The 20,136-nt window shown below is 52.5% G+C and overlaps 1 protein-coding gene across 1 annotated transcript in view; it reads right to left on the bottom strand.

Moving 5' to 3' along the window:
- Positions 1 to 20,136, bottom strand: part of Ttc21a (tetratricopeptide repeat domain 21A) — a 30,850-nt gene that overhangs the window by 5,949 nt on the left and 4,765 nt on the right. The window contains exons 5-20 of the mRNA XM_087905147.1: positions 18,525 to 18,647; positions 17,358 to 17,515; positions 16,334 to 16,418; positions 14,716 to 14,814; positions 13,154 to 13,346; positions 11,523 to 11,620; positions 11,242 to 11,442; positions 10,325 to 10,454; positions 8,422 to 8,579; positions 7,995 to 8,210; positions 5,602 to 5,840; positions 4,592 to 4,664; positions 4,385 to 4,495; positions 3,924 to 4,065; positions 3,690 to 3,796; positions 647 to 835 (exon numbers count right to left, since the gene is read on the bottom strand). Coding sequence (XP_087761273.1) covers positions 647 to 835; positions 3,690 to 3,796; positions 3,924 to 4,065; positions 4,385 to 4,495; positions 4,592 to 4,664; positions 5,602 to 5,840; positions 7,995 to 8,210; positions 8,422 to 8,579; positions 10,325 to 10,454; positions 11,242 to 11,442; positions 11,523 to 11,620; positions 13,154 to 13,346; positions 14,716 to 14,814; positions 16,334 to 16,418; positions 17,358 to 17,515; positions 18,525 to 18,647 — 2,322 coding nt within the window. The remainder of the gene's footprint in view (positions 1 to 646; positions 836 to 3,689; positions 3,797 to 3,923; positions 4,066 to 4,384; positions 4,496 to 4,591; positions 4,665 to 5,601; positions 5,841 to 7,994; positions 8,211 to 8,421; positions 8,580 to 10,324; positions 10,455 to 11,241; positions 11,443 to 11,522; positions 11,621 to 13,153; positions 13,347 to 14,715; positions 14,815 to 16,333; positions 16,419 to 17,357; positions 17,516 to 18,524; positions 18,648 to 20,136) is intronic.

A 20,136-nucleotide genomic window follows, 5' to 3' on the forward strand; every position in this document is an offset into this window, starting at 1 on the left:
TTTTATGCAGTACGGGGAGGGGGGACCTGCATGGGCGGGGTATGCTAAACCAAGGTCACTCTTCCAACATCCAGGCTCTTTAGTGTGAACTTAGTGTGAACTGTTTCCTCATCTGGCACCACACCCCTGCCACGACTCTCAGCTGGCTTGGAAACTCAGTCTGGGCCAGATTCCCACGCAGCCTGGCAAACACGAGTCACCCCGCACCCCCACCAGTGGCACCCACACCAGCGGGAACTGACAAAGGCCAGGCCAACAAGACTTCCAGAGCTGTCTTTCCTATTCTAGCCTTCATAAATGGCCCAAAGCTGGCCTTCCTAGCCATGCTTTAAGAATGGTAGCAGGTGAGGGTCCGGGGTCAGCCAGAGCTGCTTCTTGACCAAGAAGCTCCAGTGGGCTGGCTTTCCTGCCTTCCTTCCTGCTCTACACCCACAGCGCCTCGGAGAAGGCTTCTCTCGGCAAGGACACCCACCCCAAACTCCTGGTCCTGCCTCCACCTTCCAAGGGCTGAGGTTACAGTTGGGTACGACCCTACTTGGTTGGTAGTGACTGGTGACTGAAGCCAGGACTCTGTGGGCGCTAGGCAAGAGCTGTGCCACCCGGTCACCTCCCTGGCCCCCACGGTGTTATTTCAAGGGCCACGCACCTTGTTGTCCGTTGGCGAGTAGGAGAGGGCGTCTTTGTAGGATTTCACGGCTTTGTCGTAGTCTTTCTCTGTCACGTAATGCTCCCCGGTCTGGATGCAGATGGAGGCTGCCAGCTGCTTCTGGAAGGGGAGCATTTCCGGTTGCTCCAGGGGAACCCTCTTCAGTATCCGGGACTGGAGGTCCAAGGCCTGGGGGAACCAGTGAGGCTAGGGTCAGAGACCCCCAGCTCAGGTGCCAGGCCACAGGACTTCTCAGTGTGCTCCATAGGGGGCAATGTCAGAAAGAGCACCTTGAGGAAATCTGGGCCACTCCGTCAGCACGCAGAAGGGAGGCCTGCACTGCTCGCCCACCCACCCCATCCCATCTCCCCCACCCCCTGCCCAGGAGGAACAGAAGCAGAGGGCAAACTTGTCTTCACTTGCCTGCCCTGCCTCCATCACACTTGAGGCTGTGTGCGGGATTTGCTTTGAGCTGTCTCGCAGGCTAGAGCAACACACAGTAGGTGCCCAGAGCAGCCTGGGCATTTGTCACTAGTGATGTTTACTGCTTTGTTTTTGAGATGAGGTTCTCACTATGTAGCCCTAGCTCATATGGAACCTGTTAAGTAGATCAGGCTGGCCTCAAACTCAGAGACCGTCCTGTATCTGCCTCTAGAGAGCTGGGATTAAAGGCATGTGCCAACCAAGCACAGACTGGGTTTTTGTTGTTGTTTGAGACAGGGTTTCACTATGTAGTCCTGGCTGATATGGAACTTGCTTATAGAGTAGGCTGGCCTGAAATTTACAGAGATTGTCTTCTGCCTCCAGGGAGCCCGGGCTGGGTTTTCATTGTTGTTTGAGATAGGGTCTTCCATACTCCAGGCTGGCCTGGAACTCATTATATACTCAAGGATGACTTTGAACCTCTGATCCTGTGCTACCATGCCTGGTTTGTGTTGTACTGAAGGGAGAACCAAGGCATTTGTGCACGCTACCAACTCAACTATGTCCCAGGGCTCTCCTTTGGCAGACACATTTGCTCTGCATTTATCTCCCTTCTGGAAAATGAGGCAGTTCTCAGCACCTAAGATGTGAATGGATGAGGGGAGGAGCAGGAAAGACAGCTAAGTTGCTAGAAGTGCGTGAGAACTAGAGCTGGCTCCTTAAGGACAGAGATAAGTGGACTGGGTGGCAAACAAGATAAGGCACCTTATCAGGCACACTTTAATCCCAGCACTTGGGAGGCCAAGGCTAGCGGGGTCTCTGTGAGTTCAAGGCCAACCTGGTCTACAGGTGAGTCCAGGACAGTCAGGACTGTCACACAGAGAAACCCTGTACCTCCAGTGGTCAGAGACAGGGGGCTCTGCCCTGGGAACAAGTGGGAGCCTGCACTTGCGGGTGGAGAGTGAGGAAGGCCCGACAGGAATGGCCGAGGACGTGTGGGTCAGAGCAGCCCAGTATGGGAAGAGGATGTGTTGGACAGGTCAGACTTCAATCTTAGCTCCATCTCCTTGACTTATGATAAATCCATTGTAAGGTGAATAGATGCAAGTAAAAGATGCATTGGTCCAGGTGTGATATCTCTACACTTGGGAGAAAGAGACAGGAGGATCTTTGAGTTCAAGACCAGCTTATCAGTCATCCTCAACCTTCATAATGCTGCGGCCCCTTGTGTTGTGGTGACCTCCAACAATAAAGTTATTTTTGTTGCTACTTCATAACTATAATTTTGCTACTGTTATGAATTGTAATGTAAGTATCTGTGCTTTCTGATAGGTGACCCCTGTGAAAGTCATTTGACCCCCATAGGGGTCATGCCCCACATCAATCTACAGAGTAAGTACTGGGTCAGCCAGGGCTATAGAGTGAGATGCCGTTTAAAAAAAAAAATTCAAAATTCTTGGGCTGGAGAGATGACTCAGCACGGAAGAGCACACACTGCTCATGTAGAGGACCCATGTTTGGTTCCCAGCACCCAAATCGGGCAGCTCACAACCACCTATAACTCCAGTGCCAAAGGATCGAATGCCCTGTTCTGGTCTCCACAGGCACAAAGCATGCATGCAGTGCACATACATATGTGTAGGTAAACAATTATATTGATAAAATTAAATCTTACAAAACAGCATTGATTAGAGTTGGGCAGTGGTGACGCAAGTCTTTAATCCCAGCACTTGGGAGGCAAGTGGATCTCTGAATTTGAGGCCAGCCTGGTCTACAAAGTGAGTTTCGGGGCAACCAGGACTACACAGACAAAACCTGTCTTGAAAAAAAATTGCATTGACTGTACCAAACATCTCGAGTATCAAATCTTAGCAAGAAGAACATTGTAGAGCTCTGGGCGAGCCTGGCAGTGAGCGGCCCCTCGGAAGCTCCAAGGCATCTCCAAGGCAGTATAGCGACATATATCTCTAGCCCAGGAAAAGTAAAAATTCAGAGCTCGACCTACAGTTCTGACAATTTCAAGAACTCTCAGGCAAATCACCTCAAGTCATAAACATCTGGACTTAGCTCTGGGTTTTAGTCTTCCTGCCTTGAAAGGTTTTCTCAGTCATATAGGAATGTCACAGTGTTTAGCCCAAAGCACCACTGTGAAAACTTAAAAAAGAGAGCAGAGAAGCCGGACATAGAGATGCTTCCCTGGATACCAGCACTCAGCCCGCTGAGGTAGGAGGACTACCGTAAGGCCAGCCTGGGCTACATAGTGAGCTCTAGGCTAGCTGGGTAAACATAGTAAGGCCCTGTCTCAAAAAGAAGGAAGGTAGGTACTGAGCTAGGGAGGGCAGGAGGAAGGGACAGAGGGAGGGAAGGAGAGGGGACAAACAGCCAGCACAGAGCTTTCCATGCATGGAGTTGCTGCCACTCTCACGCTGACGGTCACCTCACTCTTCTTAAGGATAAAGTCACTATCTCCTGGCCCTTCTCAGCCCAACCCAGTGTTCTTAGACGTGAGTAGGGGGGGGTGATGGGCCTCTTTTGAGGAAGGTCTGCACCCTGGCAGACCCGTGGGCTGAGCCTCCTTCCTCCCCGACATCAGGAACTACAAAGACTTTGGGTCAGTTACCTGGTTCAGTGTTCCAACCACATCCTCTTTTTTATGGTTCTTGTAAACCTTTGCCAGCAAAAGCAAGCACTTGACCTCACTCATCAGGGATGAAATGTCTTTGGTCCCTAGAGAGAGGTGTGAGTCAGTGTAGTCTGGCCCCTGAGTTGTTGGGAAGGGCTGGGTTCAGATCCCTAGCTAATGTAGGAGGGCCAAGGTGGACAGGGGTCGGAGCGAGTTCGAATGCCGCCTCACCACCAGAGTCTCGTTCCAGGGCCTGCTTCAGCACCTTCTCTGCCTTGTGGTACTTCTTCAGCTTCAGGAGCAGCTCGGCCAGCTCGCAGCACAGGAAGTCCTGCCCACTGATCTTCTGGGCGGCCTCGTAGTAATTAATGGCCTTCGTGCAAACGGGAAATACTGGCCTCAGTTTGGCTCTGCATGGGGATGCTGACATCATGTCCCTTCAGCAGCCACTGCATCAGATCGCCCCTCGGCACACGGAAGCCTAAGATGAACGCCCCAGTCCCACCTCCCAGCTGGGCTCAGGCCTCAGGTGAAGCAGGGAGGGCAGAGAGTGCAGACTGGTGCGCTCACCCCCGTCATGCTCTCAGCAGGAAGCTGGAGAGAAACGCTGTCCCTTCCCATCTAGACCCCCAACTCCTGGGCTTTCTAAGCTTTTCCCCTGCATGGCTGGCCTTCCCTAGGGGGAGCCTCACCTTGGCGTACTGGTGGGTCTTCATGTAGGCTTGTCCGATTCTGCTGACCAAGGAGGCATCGTGAGGGTTCTTTCTATAGGCCTCATCGTACACCTCCAGGGCCTTCTCAGGCTGGTGGGGAAAGTATGGAAGGGGTGTCTTTCTCTTCTCTCGCCGGAGAAGTGATCCTGGGAGCTAGTTAGCAAAACCCGGAGACTCTCTCCTTACCTCCTGAATGTTCATGAACGCGTCACCCAGTAGAAGGCTGCTGTGGGGGCCGGGCAGGTGTTCACAGAGCTCCCTACAGGAGAAACCAACTGCCTTTCTCAGGCCTGGGCCTGGCCAGTGTCCATCCATTCATCATCTGCAGTCCCGGAGATCCTAGGGAGCACTGATAGCCAGGCTCGCACCTGCTGTCCGTCCAGGTCATGGCCGAGGGCCACCCCAGCCCTCTGAGCTTCTCCATGAGTGGCCATACTGTTTTTGGACTTGGTTGTTTTTGAGCCAGGGTCCATGCCTCAGGCGGATTATGAACTCCTGGTTCTCTAGTTTCTACCTCCCAAGAACTGGGATTACAGCTGTGGGTTGTACACTGCAGACTGAACACGGAGCTAATGGGATGCTAAGCAAAGCACTCCGTAACCGGCTACACCCCCGTTACACCTCCTTTCCTGAGACACTGGGACCCAGGTTGTGGGACATGCCTAGCAAGCACACAGCCACTGAGCCCCACCCCAGCCCCACACTGCTCCGCTGAAAGCAGTTCCCTGCTGGTCAGTTCCTACCCTCCCAGCTCTCAGAGCCCCAGACTGCCTAGTTTTGCCAAGAGAAAAGGACTGAGAAGGACCTCTTGAGGTTCCAATTCCAAATTCTAGGAGTCAGGGACTGTGCTTCCGACTTCTACTCTTTTCTCGCCCACCCTGCACTGATCACCTCTGAGGCCCGCCACCAAGGAAAAGCAGAGAGCAGGGCCAGGGTGTGGTTGTTCTCATGGTTCTGTTGGCACTAGGGCTGGGATCCGGACCTATATGCTCCCACCATAAAACGCACAGTGCAGGGGAAGAGCTGAGGGTCCTCGGAACTCACCCTTGGCCAGGGAGACCTACGAGGTCTAACGTGGTCCAATGCACTCTGGGGATACACTCTGGAGACCAAGTTGAAGGCATATAACACAAGGGAACCCTCCCCAGCCTCCGGGGGAAAGGGTGTCGGACTCCTGCCGTGTCGGTGGAGCTTACATGTAGCAGCCGATGTAGAGGCGCACGTCCTTCCGATTGTGCAGGTAGATGCTGGCCATCTTCTCCTTGGCTTCAGTGTAGCAGGGCTGCTTGGGCGTGATGCCTCTCAGCATACTCAGGGCCGAGTCCACGTTGCCTTTGCTCAGAGCCAGGTCCACATTGGCGACTGTGATGCGCATCTCCTCGGCCGTGCCGCTGAACTCATTGATGGCATCCTGCATGATCTTGGTGGCCTCATGCTACAAGGCGAAGGACCAAACAGACCCTCTCTTTGGTAAGATCTATTACAGGTGACCTGAGGACATTTATACCACCTTTCCCGTCCCAGCCCAGGGGTGTGCCTGTGCCAAGAAGGTACTCGGCCACCTGCAGAGCGGCTGTGGAGGCAATGGCTGGTCATTAGAACACAGAGATGCTGCTGTCATGATTGTGCCTCTTGGAGCTGGCCACCCTAGGGAGCAGGGGAGCAGGGCACGGGGGGAACTGTCTCACTCCATCCCAGGCCCACTCTGTCCCCAGCCCCACTTCCCTACTCTCCGTCCCCAGTGGGAACATCTGGGTTTGTTGTCCTTCACCCAGTTCCCTTCCTGATGCCGGACAGACCAACCCTTAGCTTTAGGAACAGCTGAGCTGTCAGCTGACGTTGGATGGGAAGTTCCTGGTTCTGCAAAGGCGGAGCATCTGTCTCTACCTGTCTTGTGTTCCTTTGGGCAGTTTCTGCTTCCATGTTCACACATTTACCCAGAGAGTCATCTGTGTGTGTGTGTGTGTGTGTGTTACAACTGCATGCTAGAGCATGAGAGGTATACCTGCACATGTGAACACATGCCGGGGTCAATCTCAACAGGAAGTGAACTGTCACTGGGTGTGACTTGAGCGTATACGAGACCTCAGAGTCCTCTTCCACAGTGATGTACTCCCTCTAAGGAGACCACACCTACTCAACACCTCCCATTAGTGTCACCCCCTTTTGGGTCCATTTTCTTTCAAACCACCACAGCTGGGATTAAAGGCATATGCCACCATGCTGCCTCTCTGCTGTGGGACAATGATTTACCCTGTAAAGATTTGTTTCTTTTTTTAAAAAACATTTATTTATTTATTATATACACAGTGTTCTGCCTGCATGTGTACCTGCAGGCCAGAAGAGGGCATCAGATCTCATTACAGATGGTTGTGAGCCACCATGCAGTTGCTGGAAATTGAACTCAAGACCTCTGGACGAGCAGCCAATGCTTAACCTCCAAGTCATCTCTCCAGCCCCCAAAGATCTGGTTCTTGTATTTGTTTAATAAAATGCTGATTGGCCAGTAGCCAGGCAGCAAGTATAGATGAGGCCACAAGGCAGGAAGTAGAGGTGGGGCAATGAGAACAGAAGAATTCTGGGAAGAGGAAAGACATAGTCTGCAGTCGCCACCCAGACACAGAGGATGCAAAATGTGACTGCCTCGCTGAGAAAGGTACCGAGCTACGTGGCTAACAGACAAGAATAATGGGTTAATGCAAGATGTAAGAATTAATTAATAGGAAGCCTGAGCTACTAGGCCAACCAGTTTATGATTAATGTAGACTGCTGTGTGTTTATTTGGGACTGAATGGCTGTGGGGCCTGGCGGGACAGAAACATCAGTCAACACCTTCCCTTTCCTCCAGGATCCAACCCAGGTCCTCACACTTCCACGGCCAGCACTTTACCAACTGAACCATCTTCACAGTCCTTTATTTTGAAAGGGGAAAAAAACCCTTTCAGGCTAGTTTTCCTGACTCAGTCAGGTGCATCACAAGGGAAGGGTATGGGCCTTGGTCACAGAGATGGTCCAGGGCAGACCACATCCTATGAGCTGGCAAGGCTGCTGAGGCCAGGGTATCATACAGATTTCAGCTCCTCCAAGCCTCACTCTTGCCTCTTGCGGAGGCAGGGGGATGTCTGTGGGTTTGAGGTCAGCCTGGTATATATAGTGAGTTCCAGGACAGCCAGAGCTACATAAGAGAACCCTGTCTCAACCAAACCAAATTAACAAACAAAAAGGACTCAGATCATAGCCCAAGTGAAGTGAACCTCAGACAAAATCAGAGCTTGACCCCAGGCTGGTCTCCTGGGGCCTCCAAATGTGCCCCAGCCCAGGGAATGGGAACAAAGCATTTCTTTCTTTGTTGCATGTCTGTGTGTTTGGTGTGCATGTATGTGTGTATGCATGTTCATATTGGGGGGTGGAGGCGTGAGCATGCGGGGAAGAAGTTGATATCAGGTATGTGTTCATTTTATCATCGAGGTCTGTCTCTCTCACTGACTGAACCTAGAACTCTCGGACGTACTGTGGGTTCTGGCAATCTGGACTCTGGTCCCGATGCTTTCAGGGCCTAATCCCCAGCCCCATGCAGGGCGTTTCTCACCAGCTCCCCATTCAGTCGGAGGGCCTCTACCAGCTCCAGCAGGATGGATGCCCGCTCGCTGGGACGTACGGAGGGGCCTCGGAGCTTCCTGCTCTCTTCCACCTTTGTGGTGGGCAGTTTTACGATCATCTTCAAGGTCTTTATGGCTTCGGCATAGTCACCAGTCTTGTTGAGGGCCCTGGCTTTGATGAAGTGGTAGAGGGGGTAGTCTCGAACCTAGGAGAGGCAGAGCAGAACTGGGGCTAGCTTACCTCTGCTGCTCACACAGAAGCCTGGGGAGCTTCTCCGGGAGAACCAAGGAGCTTGCCCTGCCTGGGGGTTAGCAAAGGGTCTGGGGGGGGATCCCACGTCTTTATGTGCTCCCCCGCCCCAGCAATGGTCCCGAAAGGGGTTGTTCAATCGGCCACAGAGTGTAGAGAGCTCCCACCTGGAAGTTGTGGCTGACACCCAACTCTAAACAATGGGAACACATGGCAAAGTTGCCTTGAGCCAGGTAGATCTGGGACATGAGGAGGTGGGCATCCACGAAGGTGGGATCCAGCTCCAGGCAGCGCTGCAGGGTGCTCTGGGCGTTCTCCAGCTCTCCTACGGACACAAAACCAAAGCCTGCCTCCAGAGAGCTTTAGGAGCCCCCGAGACCCAACAAGTAGAGGAAGAATGGGTTTCACATATGCGGCCATTCGGAAATCTGGTCTTTACAGAAATCTCTGTCAGATGTTGGTATTTTATCTAGTTTGAGAGAGAGAGAGAGAGAGAGAGAGAGAGAGAGAGAGAGAGAGAGAGACATGCGGTGTGTGTGTGTGTGTGTGTGTGTGTGTGTGTGTGTATGTGCGTGTTGTGTTGCATGCCAGAAGACAACTCCAGTGTCATTCCTCAGGAGCCATTCACCTTGTGTTGAGACAGGGTTGGTCTCTGGGCTGGAGCTCAGCACGCAGGCTAGGCTGGCCAATGGCCACCCTGGGCTTCCACCTGCCCCTGTCTGCCTCTCTGGCACTAGGATCACAAGCAGGGCTCCACCTGCCCCTGTCTGCCTCTCTGGCACTAGGATCACAAGCAGGGCTCCACCTGCCCCTGTCTGCCTCTCTGGCACTAGGATCACAAGCAGGGCTCCACCTGCCCCTGTCTGCCTCTCTGGCACTAGGATCACAAGCAGGGATCAAGCTCAGACCCTTACAATCACAAGAAACATGCTTTAATGACTGAGCTCTTGCTCTGCCCTGCCAGGCCTGTTAAAGTCTGACTAGACTTAATATCTGCATGACCCTGTAAGTTTGGTTTCTGACCCTTGTGCTTTATCTTTATTTTTGGTGGTGCTGGGAATTGAACCTAAGACTTCGTGCATGTTAACGAGGCACTTGGGCCTTGACGTACTGTCTTTTGGATATGGGACTCAGGATGTAGTCATCAAGGCCATTTAGCCCAAGGGACAAAGTCTTCATTTAAACTCAAGCCCATGGGGTCTGAACTCCTGATACTAGGAGACTTAGGCGCCCCTCTGAAGCCCAGGCAGGCTGCCCTGGTTTGATAGTGGCAGCTTAATGCCAGGGCACAGAGGGCCAGGAGGGCACCTCCTCCTTCTGTAGGCAGGCCTCTCCACAGCGGCTGCCTGCAAGCCATCACCTGTGGGTTGGGATATACCTTTTTTGGGTCCCAAACTCCCTCATCTTTTCTTGTGTGCTGTGGGAAGGAAGAGGTCACCATGGCAACCTCACCACCTGGCAACCTAGCATTGGTCCCAAACCTGCTGCCAGCGCCTCTGGGACAGTTCTTCTTCCCCGGCCTTGGACCCAGAAGCCATTAAAACTATGAGTAAACCTGGCACAGAGAGTCTTAAGAGCCCTCAAGTGAGTGAAAGCCCTCAGTGTAGAGACAGCAGGAGACGTGGGAATAGTCAGTTCCGCAGACAGGGAGATGGGTGCAGACCGTAAGCGAAGTGCTTCAGGGGAGGGCTGTGTACCGCAGAGAACAACTGGCCGCCAACGGATGTTCTTCCCTTTCCTCTCTCTGATGCCTAAATTGGGACACGAGAGAAGCTGGCAGACCTGACTACAGACCTGACTGTGGCCTCAGTGAAAGCCTCGCCTTCCGGGACCTCATGGAAATACTCTTCCTATCCCACGTGGCCTTTCAGTTTCCTCCACAGCGGTATTCTGTGCGTGTGTGTATGTACATACGTGTGTATGTATGTATGCAGGTGTGTGTGTGTGTGTGTGTGTGTGTGTGTGTGTATGTCACATATACAGACAGGAAAAGGAATCCCAGGCAAGGAGCCTGTGGCTACAACCTAAGGCAGAAGCTCCACCAGGTGTCTGCTAGCATTCGCTGCTCACCTGAGAGGAACTTAACCTGAGCCGTCACAAACAGTGGGTCCATCATGGCTGGGGCTACCTTCACCACAGGACTCAAGATCATAGCGACTTGTTTAAGAAGTGGAGACACGAGCTGGCCAGGTGACCGAGGCTGTGGGAAGATCAGAGGCTAAATGTATGGCTTGCCTTATTTCTTCTCCTACCTCCTCTTCTTCCTACCACCACCCTGCCCCCTTCTCCACCCTCTGCCCTGCCCCCCCCCCCATGCCCAGGGTCTCATGTAGCCCATGACAGCCTTGAACTCCCTATGCAGCCAAGGACAATCTTGAACTCCTAACCCTCCTTCCCCTGCCGCCTGAGAGCTGGGATTACAGCTCATGCCAGGACAAGGACAGGTGCAGGCCGGTGTGCTGCCCCACCCAAATACGGTGCCTGTGTCCCAGCTTCTGACAGGCCTGGGAACTTGTGAGGGACAGGACACTTTGCGCATCGCCTGGGCCATCTGGTTCTGTGCCAGAACAGCCTCTGAGGTGATCTGGCTTCAGCCTGTTCCTGTTTGAAAAGACCTGTCACGGGCTGGGGCTGTCACTCAGGGGATAGAGCACTTGCTTTGTGGAAGCACTGAGTTCCATCCATGGCACCCCATAAACTGGGTGTGGCGGCAGACCCCCGTAATCCCAGCTCTCAGGATGTGAAGGCCAGAGGATCAGGAGTTCAAAGGTCATCCCTGGCTACACAGCAGGTTAGAGACTAACCTGGGCTACAGGAGACCTTGCCTCAAAAACAAAACAAACACACACCACAAAAACACTAGTGCTTCCTTGCAGTTCAGCCTGGCTTGGAGGCTGGCCAGGTAAAGCCCTTGTTTCTGTCCCTTGTGTGGCCACCAGTCACACCTGTACTTTAGGCCCCTGCCGAGAAGATGGGTCTCCCCTAACCTGCTTGGGGCAGAAATGCAGATACTCCTTGGCAATGCAGACCAGAAAGAGGGGGTCCAGCTTTTCGAAGTACTCGGGACTCAGGGCCAGGCCCTGCATGCTGGAGAAGTGCAGCTCCACTGCCTCCTTCAGGAGCGCGGTGGCCTCTTGCTCAGGCTTCTGCTTCTTAGATGCCACGAGGGCTTGCAGGAAGACCAGCACCTGTGGAAGAGAGGCTTGGGGCTCGGAGCCGAGGCTGGCCATTTGGACCGCCTTCTGCTGGAGACTCCATTAGCTCTGACCTCAGACTTCCCGAGGGACTGCTGCACCTCCCTGAGGAACTCCAGCTGGTGCGCCGCCTCCTCCAGCTGGCCCTGCAAGATCTGGCACCAGATGCTCCCTGTAGATGGGACAAGAACGAAGCTGAGCAGGCAGCAGAGTCAGCAGCCGGGCCGATTCAGGGGCAGACTGAGAGGGGAAAGGAAGGGCCCAGGCAGGAGGTCGCCTCACATCTTCACAAACTGCAGGTCAATTATCCCCCATTCATGTGTTGGCTTAACAATGGCTCCAAGTGAGAAGCACCATTAACCATGTGACGTTTAATCCTTCACACCGTTTTCTAGTATTTGTGACTAAAGTACACACAGCAACACGTAACCCAAAGAGCTACAGATTTAGGGTCTCAGGGCATAGCATGCATGGAGCCCTGGGTTCAGCTCCTAGCATGGGCAAGACTGTGTATGTGCAAGCACATGCATGGGCTCGTGTGCCATGCTGTACGTGTGGAGGTAGAAGGCAACTGTGGGCGCTGGCTCTTTTCTAGGGGGTCTTGGAGACGGAACTCGGGCTGTCAGGCTTGAAGAAGGCCACTTTATTACTCAGCCATCTTGCTGTCCCTACGAAGAATTTAAACATGTCCTTCCTTACGGCCCCAGACTCGGCTCAGTCTTTACCAACCTGAGTTATAAAGGGAGGGGCTGGCCAGGGGCTTAGCAGGTAGGAGCGCTGACTGCTTCTGCAGAGGACCCGACTTAGGTTCCCAACCCTCGCAACAGAGGGCTCACAACTGCCTGCAACTCCAGCTCCGGGGGGTCCAACACCCTCTTCTGACCTCTGTGGGGGTGCGCATGCATACACACACTCACTCATACATGTACATCCCTCTCAGGTATACACACAACGTCAAAGAACCAAAGGAATGAGTTCTAATCCATATTCTCCGGATTATTAGGGGGAATGAACATATTTTTATATCTTTACGTTGGTGATGTTTCGATCACACTCTGAATTTGCTATTTGTAGCCCCCTTCTTTTCATTAAAGGTGACTGCTTCTATAGTGGTAGTGTAGTAGGGACTGAAGGCCTCACACCTGCCAGGCAAACACTTACTAAGCCATGTCTGCCTGTTTCTTTTTATAGACTAGGGTAATTAACTTGTGTTTAATCATTATTTTTGAGAGAAGGTCTCATGTAGCCTGGGCTGGCCTCCGAAGCTCTACCTAGCTGGGGATGACCTTGAACTCTTGATCCCTGGCTTCCCCCTGCTGGGATGACAGGTGCACACCTACACACCCAGATGATTCTGCCCTTTACTCAAGGGACAAAACAGAGTATCCCACAGGGGCTGGAGAGATGACTCAGGGGTTAAGAGCACTGACTACTTTTCCAGAGGACCCAGATTCAATTCCCAGCACCCACGTGGCAGTTCACAACTGTCTACAATTCCAGTTCTAGTGGACCCAACACCTATGGATAAACGCCGACCTTCCCATCTTTGCTGATGTAGGATGTGGGTGCTCCAGCCACAACATGGATCAGTCCTGGGCTTCCATCTAAATCGGTGGTTTCACTGGAAGATCCCCATAGGAGGGTACCCCTTAAACTCATACACAGTCTGGAGAGCAGGATACCACCCTGCCCGGCCCGTGGAGACCTGCCAAAGCAGCTAGCCGGTTCTCTTCTAGCTTCATGGCCTCCTTGTACCACAAGCATGCTTCCTTCACTTGCTGCTGTAGAATGAAGAGATAGCCCAACTCTGTGGCCACAAGGGCACAGGAAGGTGTGGTCATGAACATGCGCTCCAGGAAGCCGCTCACAAGTCGCTGGACCGCCTGGTGCCTCCCGCACTGCCAAGAGTGGACAGATAGGAACAGAGGGTCAGTCCGGCTGCCTGGGTGAAGCTACACCAGAAGTGGGGGCATTTCAGAAGAGCTGGGAAGGACGCAAAGAGCCCAAGACATACCTGGGATCTGTACGTAGCTAGCTATCCATCTTCTGAGGAACCTGCCTCCAGTCATAGTGTCCTCCAAACACATCTTGGCTGGCCAAAGTAACTGATTTTTTTTTTTCCTTTGAGAGAGGGTTTCTCCGTGTCCTGGCTGTTCTAGAACTCTCTCTGTAGACTAGGCTGGCTTCGAACTCACAGAGACCCATCTGCCTCTGCTTCCCAAGTGTTGGGATTAAAGGTGTGCGACACCACCACTCAGCAGTAACTAATCTTAGTAGTTACCAACAGGTTGTTTTGTGTTTGTGACAGGGTCTCATGTAGCCCAGGCTGGTCTTTAACTTGCTATGTAGCTGAGGCTGGCCTTGAACTCCTGATCCTCTGCCTCTACCCTTTGAGTTTTGGGATCATAGGCATCACAGCTCCCAACTTATTACCAGAAGGTGGGGTTTGGTTTTGTGGGTTTTATTATATTGCATTGCATTGTATTGTATTATATTTATTTATAAATATATTATTTATATATATTTTACATGGATTGGTGTTTTGTTTGCATGTATGTCTGTATGAGGTTATCAGCTCCCCAGAACTGCAGTTGCCATGTGGGTGCTGGGAACTGAACCCGGGTCCTCTGGAAGAGCAGTCAGTGCTCTTAACCACTGAGCCATCTCTCCAGCCCCTGCTTTTATTTTTTTATCTAAAGCTTGTGGAAAAGCTATTTGAGTTTGGTGATGGGAAGTGGCTGTGATGAACCATGTCCCATGCCACATAAGGACACAGCTGAGGAACTCAGACACACACACGGAGGGGGACAGTCACCCAGCAGCACTTAGCAACCCCGTTCTGGTCTCTGCAGCCCAGGGTTGGCTTCATTCTTAGTTTTTCCTGTAAACCTTTCTTGGAGTGAATGTTCTTACAAAAGACAAGTTCTTTGGCAACTTTGTCTGGACCTTCGATGCCAGAGGCCCAGGTGGACTGTCTGTTAGGTCGCTCCTATGAGGAGAATATGGATCCTGAACAGGGCTGGCTTCGTTCTGCATAGCAGAGGCAGTGGTACCTTCCCCATGGCTGACCTGTCACTCTAGAAGCCCTTCAGACCCCATCTCCCTGGTCACTGTAGCACCTCCGTGGGGCGCCTTGCTGGAGGACATGTGGTCATATCATGTCTCTATTATCAGGGGAAGGGGAGAGGGTGGGTGCTCAGAGCATAGAGAGAAGCCAAGGTCTTCTCATGGGGGGGCGTGGTCAGAAACCGGATGCTGCCTACTTACCAGTCTACTGACCACAAGAATCTTCTTAAGGTGGAGGCTGGGATTCTGGGGTTCTCGAGTCTCTAGTGCCTTGATGAGATTTTTAACATGATCAGTAGCCTGCAGGGACAAAACAGACAATGTGGGGGGTTGGGGTCATACCTTAGGTGGTTGAGTGCTTGCCTAGCATGCATGAAACCCTGAGGTACACAGCATAAAACCACGCATGGTGGTGCATGCCTATAATACCAGCACTCAGGAGGTAGAAGTAGCATGGGGGGGGTCAAGGACATCCTTACTACACAGGAAGTTCCAGATCCTGTCTATAAATGGAACAAAGCACAACTGAACCCCAAAACACAGAACCAGAGTTGTGCAGAACTTTTTTCAATCTTGACTGCACATTAGATGGGCCACTAATCACTTAGCTCGGATGCCACCCTCTGGGATTCGGCTTTGCCTCTCCCAGATGACCCAGGCAACAGAACTATTTCAAAGTCCCACAAGTGGAGCCTGAAGGGCCACATTCCCTCCAGGGATGACCCTGGCCCTTGCCCTGAGTGTGAGAGGAAGCTGCCCTGACAGCCCCACTAAGGCAGAGGCCATTGCTCTAAGTGACCTCATGTGACCACACGGTTGCCCTTAAGTCCCTGCCTGCAGCCTGCAGTCTGCAGTAGTCAAGTCCTCAGCTCTGTTCTAAAATGTGGGTAACAGGGCACCCCTGTTGTTCCAGTGGACCTTCTACAGTACTGTAAGTGGGCGTTGCTGTCCGGACTCCCCAGCACAGCAGAGGAAGAGGTCAGGAAATCTGGGAGGGGCACCCAGTCACCCAGGCAGCTGATACTGGAGCCTTCCTTGTGTGCTTGACTCTCCTGCCCACACCGCAGCGAGGGAGAAGCCCAGGGACTCCGAGGGAATGCCTGACATCATGAGTTCTAGCCCTGGGACCCACGTGGTGGAGGAGAAGGTTGGACATCCTGCAGGTTATCCTCTGACTGCTACCCATTTGCCCCCCTGCCCTCTGCCCCACCCCGGGTCCCCAACACGGATTCAGAAAGCAAGAGAAAGGGAGAAAAGGGGAGGGGGAAGGAGCCCAGCTGGGGCTGCTCTCTTCAGTGAGACAGGATTAGAAGTATGCAGCCAGGGCACAGGCTGGCTTGCTTGCTTGCTCGCTAGGGAAGCCCCAGAACTTGAGGTGGGGGTGGAGACGGGGCACGAGATGCTGACCCTGCTGCTATCAGGCCTGATGAAGGCCTGTCCAGGGTTTTCCCCTGGTACGAACTGTCTCTCTATGTCACCCCAACCCAGAGACCCATCTCAGGGCTCTGCTGACGGGAGGAACCAGAACTTCCTTTCTCCTACGGGGACCCCATCCTATGCTAGCCTCATCAAAGGACGGTGCATTTCTGGTTATTTCAGAGGCAAAGCCAGGGTTGAGGTGGAGCTGGGGCTACAGTGGGTTCCTCTGTATCCCATCTGCTCAGTGCTTCCTTCTCAGTCAGTGCCCTCTCCTCCCTCTGTCTCTTTCTGTCTTGTGGGGGCGGGGTCTTGACCTGAACTCCTTATCTGATCATCCTGCCTCAGCATTGAGTATGAAGAGCTGTCCCTGGCTCAGCTTCTGAGTCGTGGGGTGACTCACCGTGGCCGTGTTTCCTTCCCTCACAAGTTCGTGCACAGTTAGAATTTGCCAGGCATCAATATTGCTTTCGTCTTTTTCAAGGATTCTGGAATTGGACGAGAAAGACAAGAACTGACAGTGTTCACAGTTCAGCGAGGATGGGATATTGGAAACATCTGATTGTCTTTTAAGAGCCATTCCTTTTCATTTAGTTTTATTATTTTGTAATTATATGTATGTGTGTATGCCTGTTTGATCCCCCGAAGCTGGAGCTACAGTTGTTATTGTAACTCAGGCTGGCTTCAAGATCCTTCTGCTTCCACCCTCAGAGAGCTGGGATTACAGGTGTATGCCACCGCACTTAGCTCAGAGTTACTCAAATTAACAACAAAATTGCAGTGTGATTGGGGGTAAGCCACCCTGGAAGAGGTCTAGCCAGGGCTAACGACTCTGAAAGCACTGGAGACCCCAAGGCAGGAGCTCTTGCTGTTTTCCCATTTGGAAGCCAAAACCACAAAGCAAAGCAAAACAACTTTTAGGTGGCTCAGGGGATAACGGCAGTTGCCACACAAGAGGGGTTCTCTCCCTAGTCCCCAGGACCCACATAAAGGGTGGAATGAGAAAGTCAACTCCACATTGCTGTCCTCTGACCTCCACACTTGCCATGGTACATGTGAGACTGCGCGCGCGCACGCAGTCTCTCTCTCTCTCTCTCTCTCTCTCTCTCACACACACACACACACACACAAACGAGAAAGAGACAGAGAGAGAGAGAGAGAGAGAGAGAGAGAGAGAGAGAGAGAGAAACCCTGTCTCGAAAAACCAAAAAAAAAAGTACACAAAAGTAACACACCTTTACACAGTAAAGTAATATTCTACAGCTTCAACACATCTCTGCCAGTTAAAATAATAATCCAGTCAGGACCCAGGACCCTCAAACTCTGTGGTAGAGTGCTTCTGTAGCTTGAAGAAGGCCCTGAGTTCCATCCCCAGCACCCCAGAATACCTAAAAGGCAGGAGGCCTGGCACGTGGCTCTTCCCTCACCTGTGTCCGGTTTCTACTGTCTGGTCCCAATCTTGCCGAGCCAGGAACAGCCTCATCTTCAGGACTAAGGCCGGCAGGAAGTTCCCTGAGGCCATAGTGACCTGGTTCACCACCTCTAGGGCCCCGGAGAAGTTCTGCTGTGTCAGGTAGTATGTTGCCTGTGGGAGCCCAAGAGAAGAGGCGCACCAGTGATGCAGGGGTGGGTTTCAACATCAGGGGATGTGGGGCAGGATGGGCAGTCCAGATCTTTCTGACCCGCCTAGAGCCCAAAGACCCAGAGTTTAACTGCAGCGGCCCAGCTGTCAGGTAGTGAGCTGGGAAGATGTTTATTCTGTGTGACTGGGGACTCAGTGTTAGTCACTGTTCCCCCGGGGTGTCCCCCCAGGAGCTCTGAGGGGCTTAAGGGCTGGGAAGGCTCAGTTGGCAGAGTGCTTGCCTAGCATGCCTGAGCCCGCTCCCTCCTGTCCCTCTGTGATCTAATGATGATGTAGTCATTTTGTAAGGACAGACAGACACATAGAAAGATAGTAAGAGATCAGTTTTCTTCTCTCAAAGGTGGAGCAATGAGGGTCACAAAGGAAAATAAAAAAATTTCATTCAAATTAAGATCAGGAAATGCAAAACAGGCAGAGTGCATGCCTCCCTTTTCTTGTGGCTGCTAAGTAACTAACAAGTGGGGAAGTGGGGGGAAGTTGGGGGTAGAAATGGGAGGAGTGAAAGTCAGAGGTGGAAGAGGCCAAGAGGAAGGCGGCCTGACTCAGTCCCAGACAAACTGAAGAAGGTACTGCCAGGCCACTCTCACCGCCGTTAGACCAACATTGGGCAGGTGAAGGCAGCAGGAGCAGGAACTCAGGGCTAGCCTTAGCTACATAGTGAGTATAAGGCCAGCCTTGGGTACATGAGAGCCTATCTCAAGACACCAAACAGGGACTAGAGATATAGTCCAGTGGCAGAGGGCTTGCCTGGTGCGTGCAAAGCCCTGGGCTCAATTCCCTAGCATTCAAAACAATACAGAACTGCCACACAAAGCAAGGAGGAGTGGGCTCTGGACTGGTGTGACTGTGGGCGGGCTGCTGGCCCTTTCTGGGTCTGCATCTCAGATCTGGCCTGAGTTCACCTGGCAGCTCTTTGGAGCCAGCCAGAGACCCCCCACTTCCCTCTGCTCACCTTGCCCATCAGCCCCAGCACATCTTTGGTGTCATGAGTTCCTTGTTCCAGGTACTTGATGGATTTCTTCACGACGTGGGGTTTATTGGAGGTGAGGTCTACCCAGCCTTTGAGCACGTAGCCCTGGGGGTAGAACAAGCGGGAAAGGTAAAAGTCCTGGGTCCTTCACAGCCTCTTCCCGAGCTAGCTTATGTCCTGCCCTCTACCATCTTCACATCGCTGGTGGGCATCACCTCATGCAGATCCCAGCGGGCTATCTCCTCTGCCAGGTGGACACTCCTACCTGCATTGCCTGTGACATCCTGCCACCTCTCACCTTCCAAATCAGTCCACATCCATCTCCTAAGGACTCACAACTTAGCCTGGCAGCTCGCCCCTCTCCGGAGACCTCTCCTACCTACATCCCCACTGCTCCCCACATCCCCACAGCTCCCTGTCGCTCCACACTCAGGCCCCTTTCCTGTATCTGCAGAGACTGGTCACTGCAGTCAGGTTAACATCCCTGGGGCTTGGGCGGGGTTGCTCTTGGTCCTGCACACAGCTTCTTCCAGTAGGGAAGGGCCAAGCCTGGGAGCAGCATTGGAAGAGTGGGGCGCTTGGGAGAAGCCCGGCCTTGAACACCCCTTGATAGTCCAGTGCAATGCTTCTCTTTTCTCCCCTAAGGAGACAATGCCTCCGTCTAGAGCTACGCACAGTGCATCTCTGTTTCAGACATGTCAGTTCTCACCCCTCCCCATGGACAAAGGCTTACACTCGTGAACATTGCTACGAGGCTTTCCAAGAATGTACAGCCTGAATGGACTTCCAGTCCCAGCATCAGCACCAGCATGAGGTACTGACCACTCAGGTCCATCAAGACGCTACAGAGAGGGCAGAGCCCTGGGTGTCTGACAGCTCACTTGGGTTTTCAAAAGAACCAGGGAACCTGAACTTTCGCTTCTTACTTCTTTCCTTTTGAGACAGAGTCTTGCCCTATAGCCCAGAATGGCTTCTTGCTTGCCTCCCAGGTGCTACAGGGACAGGCATGTGCTACCATCACACCATGCCTGATTGTCTATTTAAATTTTATGATTTCTTTAAAGTTATTACATTTATGAATGTATACATGTATGTATATAGTTAGCATGTGTGTGTATGTGTGTGTTCACACATGTGCCACCATATGGGCTCCAGAGATCAAACTCAGGTCATCAGGCTTGGGGGTAAATGCCTTTACCTACTGAGCCAGCTTGCCGGCCAAATGGTCTGATTTTCTACATGTCAGCACCTAATTCAAGATGTTTAAAGAATACTGTGGCAGAGGGTGATCCAGAGAATGCTTAGTGGTTAAAAGCATTGGCCTGCTCTTCTAGAGGACCCTGGTATGAGTCCCAGGACCCACATGGTAGCTCACAACCATCTGTAACTCTAGTTCCAGCCATCTAGCAGGCATGTGGTGCATGGACATAAAAGTGGTCAAAACAACCAGAAAAAATAAGTTCAAAACAAGTATTAAAAAATGTTATATTGGGATGGGTATGTCCGGCAGAGTGCCTGCTTTGGGTTCCATTCCCGGCCTTGAATAATAAGTGCACCTCCAGCACTCTGGAGGTGGAGGCAGGGCAACAGAAGT

The sequence above is a fragment of the Myodes glareolus genome, chromosome 4 (assembly GCF_982192425.1).
Source record: "Myodes glareolus chromosome 4, mMyoGla1.1, whole genome shotgun sequence".
NCBI classification, from domain to species: Eukaryota; Metazoa; Chordata; class Mammalia; order Rodentia; family Cricetidae; genus Myodes; species Myodes glareolus.